Source organism: Salvelinus fontinalis, unplaced genomic scaffold (genome assembly GCF_029448725.1).
Source record: "Salvelinus fontinalis isolate EN_2023a unplaced genomic scaffold, ASM2944872v1 scaffold_0031, whole genome shotgun sequence".
Classification (NCBI taxonomy): domain Eukaryota; kingdom Metazoa; phylum Chordata; class Actinopteri; order Salmoniformes; family Salmonidae; genus Salvelinus; species Salvelinus fontinalis.
This window is the reverse complement of record NW_026600240.1, coordinates 80001-87500: the sequence shown is the minus strand read 5'-3', so window position 1 is coordinate 87500 and position 7500 is coordinate 80001. Positions and strand designations below refer to the sequence as shown.

The window sequence follows — 7500 nt, the reverse complement described above, 5'->3', positions numbered from 1 at the left end:
ATCATCACCATCATCATCATCACCATCATCATCACCACCCTCATCATCATCACCATCATCATCATCATCACCACCCTCATCATCATCATCATCACCACCACCATCATCATCACCATCGTCATCACCATCATCATCATCACCATCATCACCACCATCACCACCCTCATCATCATCACCATCATCATCACCACCCTCATCATCATCATCATCACCACCATCACCACCACCATCATCATCACCATCATCACCCTCACCACCCACATCATCATCATCTTCATCACCACTCACCAAATCTCCTCTTGGTCCTCTGTTTCCACGGGTTCCTTGTTCTCCTTTCTCTCCTGGGGTTCCCTGAAGGAGAATGGACAGAAGTCAACACACATCCTAATCCTAAACCTAAATCCTAAACACAGACACACAGAGACACAGATACACAGACGCACAGACACACCGACACACCGACACAGACAGAAAACAAACACACACAGACACAGACACACAGAGACACAGACACACAGACACAACACACACACACACAGACACACAGACACACAGACACACAGACACACAGACACACACACAGATACACAGACGCAGACACACAGATACACAGACACAGACACACATACACACAGACACACATACACACAGACACACAGACATACACAGACACACAGACACACAGACACACCGACACAGGCCCAGACATACAGACACACAGACACACACACAGACACACAGATAAACAGACACACAGACACACACACAGACACACAGATAAACAGACACACAGACACACACACACAGATACACAGATACACAGACACACAGACGCAGACATACACACACACAGACACACACACACAGACACAGAGACACACAGACACACAGACACACCGACACAGGCCCAGACATACACACACACAGACACACCGACACACATACACAGACACACAGACACACAGACACACAGACTCACAGACACACAGACACACAGATTCACAGACACACAGATACACAGACACACAGACACACAGACACAGAGACACACAGACACACAGATACACAGACACACAGACACACAGACACACAGATACACATACACACACACACACACACACACACACAGACACACAGACACACAGATACACATACACACACACACACACACACACAGACACACAGACACACAGACACACATACACACCGACGCAGACACACAGACACGCAGACACGCAGACACACAGACACACAGACACACAGACACACAGACACAACACACAGACACACAGACACACAGACACACAGACACACAGACACACACACAGATACACAGACGCAGACACACAGATACACAGACACAGACACACATACACACAGACACACATACACACAGACATACACAGACACACAGACACACCGACACAGGCCCAGACATACAGACACACAGACACACACACAGACACACAGATAAACAGACACACAGACACACACACAGACACACAGATAAACAGACACACAGACACACACACACAGATACACAGATACACAGACACACAGACACAGACATACACACACACAGACACACACACAGACACACAGACACACAGACACACAGACACACAGACACACAGACACACAGACACACAGATACACATACACACACACACACACACACACAGACACACAGACACACAGATACACATACACACACACACACACACACACAGACACACAGACACACAGACACACATACACACCGACGCAGACACACAGACACGCAGACACGCAGACACACAGACACACAGACACGCAGACACGCAGACACGCAGACACGCAGACACGCAGACACACAGACACACAGACACGCAGACACGCAGACACGCAGACACGCGGACACACACAGACACACACGCAGACACGCAGATACGCAGACACGCAGACACGCAGTGTAGTAGTAGTAAAGTGTGTAAATACGCTGTCTCCTCGGAGGCCGTCCGGTCCAGGTGCTCCCTGAAACACACAACAGTCATGATGCCACACGTGATGTCATCAACACCTCAACAGAATCTTCCCATAATTCTCAGGCGTTAGAATCACTTACATCATCACCCCGCTGTCCTTTGTCCCCATTGGCTCCTTTTGGGCCCAGTGTACCCTATCAGAACACAGCATGTTAATATGAGTTGATTCAGAGTCACATAAACACAACCAAACTCATGTACACACACATACACACACATACACACACCTTGGTTCCGGGCGGTCCGTAGTTACCGGGTCGTCCTGGTTCTCCGTTTTTCCCCTGATCACCCTGAAACAAGAAATACACTGTCAACATCGCCATGGTAACAACAGTACAACAGGAAGTCATCGTACTGTACCTTAGCTCCTTTGGTTCCGTATGGACCAGGATCTCCCTTAGGTCCTCCGTCTCCCTGTGAGCCCTACAAACAGAACACGCTACTTTAAACACGGAACAACGGAACATAGAAGTCAGAATATAGAACAGGGAACAATAGAACCCAAAGTGTTCTAGAGCCCCTGAGGTAGAGCAGAGCTTCACTACATCACACAGTTCTACTACTGATTATCAGAGGGACAGAGATATACAGACAGAGGGACAGACAGCGGGACAGACAGACAGACAGACAGAGGGACAGACAGAGGGACAGACAGACAGACAGACAGAGGGACAGACAGAGGGACAGACAGAGGGACAGACAGAGGGACAGACAGACAGAGGGACAGACAGAGGGACAGACAGACAGAGGGACAGACAGAGGGACAGACAGACAGACAGACAGACAGACAGACAGACAGACAGACAGACAGACAGAGGGACAGACAGACAGACAGACAGACAGACAGACAGAGGGACAGACAGAGGGACAGACAGACAGACAGAGGGACAGACAGACAGACAGACAGACAGACAGAGGGACAGACAGACAGACAGACAGACAGACAGACAGACAGAGGGGCAGACAGAGGGACAGACAGACAGACAGACAGACAGACAGAGGGACAGACAGACAGACAGACAGACAGACAGACAGACAGACAGACAGAGGGACAGAGGGACAGACAGAGGGACAGACAGACAGAGGGACAGACAGACAGAGGGACAGACAGACAGAGGGACAGACAGACAGAGGGACAGAGGGACAGAGGGACAAACAGCGGGACAGAGGGACAGACAGAGGGACAGAGGGACAGAGGGACAGACAGAGGGACAGAGGGACAGACAGAGGGACAGACAGAGGGACAGACAGAGGGACAGAGGGACAGAGGGACAGACAGAGGGACAGACAGAGGGACAGACAGAGGGACAGACAGAGGGACAGAGGGACAGACAGAGGGACAGACAGACAGACCGACAGACAGAGGGACAGAGGGACAGACAGAGGGACAGACAGACAGAGGGACAGACAGAGGGACAGACAGAGGGACAGACAGAGGGACAGACAGACAGACAGAGGGACAGACAGAGGGACAGACAGACAGACAGAGGGACAGACAGAGGGACAGACAGAGGGACAGACAGAGGGACAGACAGAGGGACAGACAGAGGGACAGACAGACAGACAGAGGGACAGACAGAGGGACAGACAGAGGGACAGACAGAGGGACAGAGGGACAGACAGAGGGACAGACAGAGGGACAGACAGACAGAGGGACAGAGGGACAGACAGAGGGACAGACAGAGGGACAGAGGGACAGAGGGACAGACAGAGGGACAGACAGAGGGACAGACAGAGGGACAGACAGACAGAGGGACAGAGGGACAGACAGAGGGACAGACAGACAGAGGGACAGATAATCAGAATAACTGTGTTTACATTCTCTGTTGGCAGCATGTTTATAAACTAACCCCTGGGGATAACATACTGTAAACACACACACACACACACACACACACACACACACACACACACACACACACACACACACACACACACACACACACACACACACACACACACACACACACACACACACACACACACACACACACACACACACACAGTACACGCGTCTTTCTATAAACTAGGGTACAAGTGAACATTTCTGTTACCGAGTGATTCAGAATAATTTGACAACCGTAAGGAGCTGTTACCGAGTGATTCAGAATCATTTGACAACTGTAAGGAGCTGTTACCGAGTGATTCAGAATCATTTGACAACTGTAAGGAGCTGTTACCGAGTGATTCAGAATCATTTGACAACTGTAAGGAGCTGTTACCAAGTGATTCAGAATCATTTGACAACTGTAAGGAGCTGTTACCAAGTGATTCAGAATCATTTGACAACTGTAAGGAGCTGTTATCAAGTGATTCAGAATCATTTGACAACTGTAAGGAGCTGTTATCAAGTGATTCAGAATCATTTGACAACCGTAAGGAGCTGTTACCGAGTGATTCAGAATCATTTGACAACTGTAAGGAGCTGTTACCGAGTGATTCAGAATCATTTGACAACTGTAAGGAGCTGTTACCAAGTGATTCAGAATCATTTGACAACTGTAAGGAGCTGTTACCAAGTGATTCAGAATCATTTGACAACTGTAAGGAGCTGTTATCAAGTGATTCAGAATCATTTGACAACTGTAAGGAGCTGTTATCAAGTGATTCAGAATCATTTGACAACCGTAAGGAGCTGTTACCAAGTGATTCAGAATCATTTGACAACTGTAAGGAGCTGTTACCAAGTGATTCAGAATCATTTGACAACCGTAAGGAGCTGTTACCAAGTGATTCAGAATCATTTGACAACTGTAAGGAGCTGTTACCGAGTGATTCAGAATCATTTGACAACTGTAAGGAGCTGTTACCGAGTGATTCAGAATCATTTGACAACTGTAAGGAGCTGTTACCAAGTGATTCAGAATCATTTGACAACTGTAAGGAGCTGTTATCAAGTGATTCAGAATCATTTGACAACTGTAAGGAGCTGTTATCAAGTGATTCAGAATCATTTGACAACTGTAAGGAGCTGTTATCAAGTGATTCAGAATCATTTGACAACTGTAAGGAGCTGTTACCAAGTGATTCAGAATCATTTGACAACTGTAAGGAGCTGTTACCAAGTGATTCAGAATCATTTGACAACTGTAAGGAGCTGTTACCAAGTGATTCAGAATCATTTGATTCAGAACAGTCTGATCAGCCCTGAGATCCCAACAGTTTGATCAGCAGTGTCCATGTTTCACATGACATAATAGACCTGCTACTAGGAGGGACAAAGAAACAGGTTTCCTGTAACATTTAGAATGACATGTAGATGTTCTGTTGTTGCTAGGAGTTATGGTTTCATTGTGACATGTAGATGTTCTGTTGTTGCTAGGAGTTATGGTTTCATTGTGACATGTAGATGTTCTGTTGTTGCTAGGAGTTATGGTTTCATTGTGACATGTAGATGTGTTGTTGTTGCTAGGAGTTATGGTTTCATTGTGACATGTAGATGTTCTGTTGTTGCTAGGTGGAGTTATGGTTTCATTGTGACATGTAGATGTTCTGTTGTTGCTAGGAGTTATGGTTTCATTGTGACATGTAGATGTTCTGTTGTTGCTAGGAGTTATGGTTTCATTGTGACATGTAGATGTTCTGTTGTTGCTAGGAGTTATGGTCTCATTGTGACATGTAGATGTTCTGTTGTTGCTAGGAGTTATGGTTTCATTGTGACATGTAGATGTTCTGTTGTTGCTAGGAGTTATGGTTTCATTGTGACATGTAGATGTTCTGTTGTTGCTAGGAGATATGGTTTCATTGTGACATGTAGATGTTCTGTTGTTGCTAGGAGTTATGGTTTCATTGTGACATGTAGATGTTCTGTTGTTGCTAGGAGTTATGGTTTCATTGTGACATGTAGATGTTCTGTTTTTACTAGAAGTTATGGTTTCATTGTGACATGTAGATGTTCTGTTGTTGCTAGGAGTTATGGTTTCATTGTGACATGTAGATGTTCTGTTGTTGCTAGGAGTTATGGTTTCATTGTGACATGTAGATGTTCTGTTGTTGCTAGGAGTTATGGTTTCATTGTGACATGTAGATGTTCTGTTGTTGCTAGGAGTTATGGTTTCATTGTGACATGTAGATGTTCTGTTGTTGCTAGGAGTTATGGTTTCATTGTGACATGTAGATGTGTTGTTGTTGCTAGGAGTTATGGTTTCATTGTGACATGTAGATGTTCTGTTGTTGCTAGGAGTTATGGTTTCATTGTGACATGTAGATGTTCTGTTGTTGCTAGGAGTTATGGTTTAATTGTGACATGTAGATGTTCTGTTGTTGCTAGGAGTTATGGTTTCATTGTGACATGTAGATGTTCTGTTGCTGCTAGGAGTTATGGTTTCATTGTGACATGTAGATGTTCTGTTGTTGCTAGGAGTTATGGTTTCATTGTGACATGTAGATGTTCTGTTGTTGCTAGGAGTTATCGTTTCATTGTGACATGTAGATGTGTTGTTGTTGCTAGGAGTTATGGTTTCATTGTGACATGTAGATGTTCTGTTGTTGCTAGGAGTTATGGTTTCATTGTGACATGTAGATGTTCTGTTGTTGCTAGGAGTTATGGTTTCATTGTGACATGTAGATGTTCTGTTGTTGCTAGGAGTTATGGTTTCATTGTGACATGTAGATGTGTTGTTGTTGCTAGGAGTTATGGTTTCATTGTGACATGTAGATGTGTTGTTGTTGCTAGGAGTTATGGTTTCATTGTGACATGTAGATGTGTTGTTGTTGCTAGGAGTTATGGTTTCATTGTGACATGTAGATGTTCTGTTGTTGCTAGGAGTTATGGTTTCATTGTGACATGTAGATGTTCTGTTGTTGCTAGGAGTTATGGTTTCATTGTGACATGTAGATGTTCTGTTGTTGCTAGGAGTTATGGTTTCATTGTGACATGTAGATGTTTTGTTGTTGCTAGGTGGAGTTATGGTCTCATTGTGACATGTAGATGTTCTGTTGTTGCTAGGAGTTATGGTTTCATTGTGACATGTAGATGTGTTGTTGTTGCTAGGAGTTATGGTTTCATTGTGACATGTAGATGTTCTGTTGTTGCTAGGTGGAGTTATGGTTTCATTGTGACATGTAGATGTTCTGTTGTTGCTAGGAGTTATGGTCTCATTGTGACATGTAGATGTTCTGTTGTTGCTAGGTGGAGTTATGGTTTCATTGTGACATGTAGATGTTCTGTTGTTGCTAGGAGTTATGGTTTCATTGTGACATGTAGATGTTCTGTTGTTGCTAGGAGTTATGGTTTCATTGTGACATGTAGATGTTCTGTTGTTGCTAGGAGTTATGGTTTCATTGTGACATGTAGATGTTCTGTTGTTGCTAGGAGTTATGGTTTCATTGTGACATGTAGATGTTCTGTTGTTGCTAGGAGATATGGTTTCATTGTGACATGTAGATGTTCTGTTGTTGCTAGGAGTTATGGTTTCATTGTGACATGTAGATGTTTTGTTGTTGCTAGGTGGAGTTATGGTCTCATTGTGACATG

The 7500-nt window shown here is 45.0% G+C and overlaps 1 protein-coding gene across 1 annotated transcript in view; it reads right to left on the bottom strand.

Annotated features, from left to right (window-relative positions):
* Window positions 1-7500, bottom strand: part of LOC129842291 (collagen alpha-1(VI) chain-like) — an 86777-nt gene that overhangs the window by 57534 nt on the left and 21743 nt on the right. Inside the window, exons 13-17 of the mRNA XM_055910776.1 lie at window positions 2385-2447; window positions 2252-2314; window positions 2105-2158; window positions 1978-2013; window positions 289-351 (exon numbers count right to left, since the gene is read on the bottom strand). Coding sequence (XP_055766751.1) covers window positions 289-351; window positions 1978-2013; window positions 2105-2158; window positions 2252-2314; window positions 2385-2447 — 279 coding nt within the window. The remainder of the gene's footprint in view (window positions 1-288; window positions 352-1977; window positions 2014-2104; window positions 2159-2251; window positions 2315-2384; window positions 2448-7500) is intronic.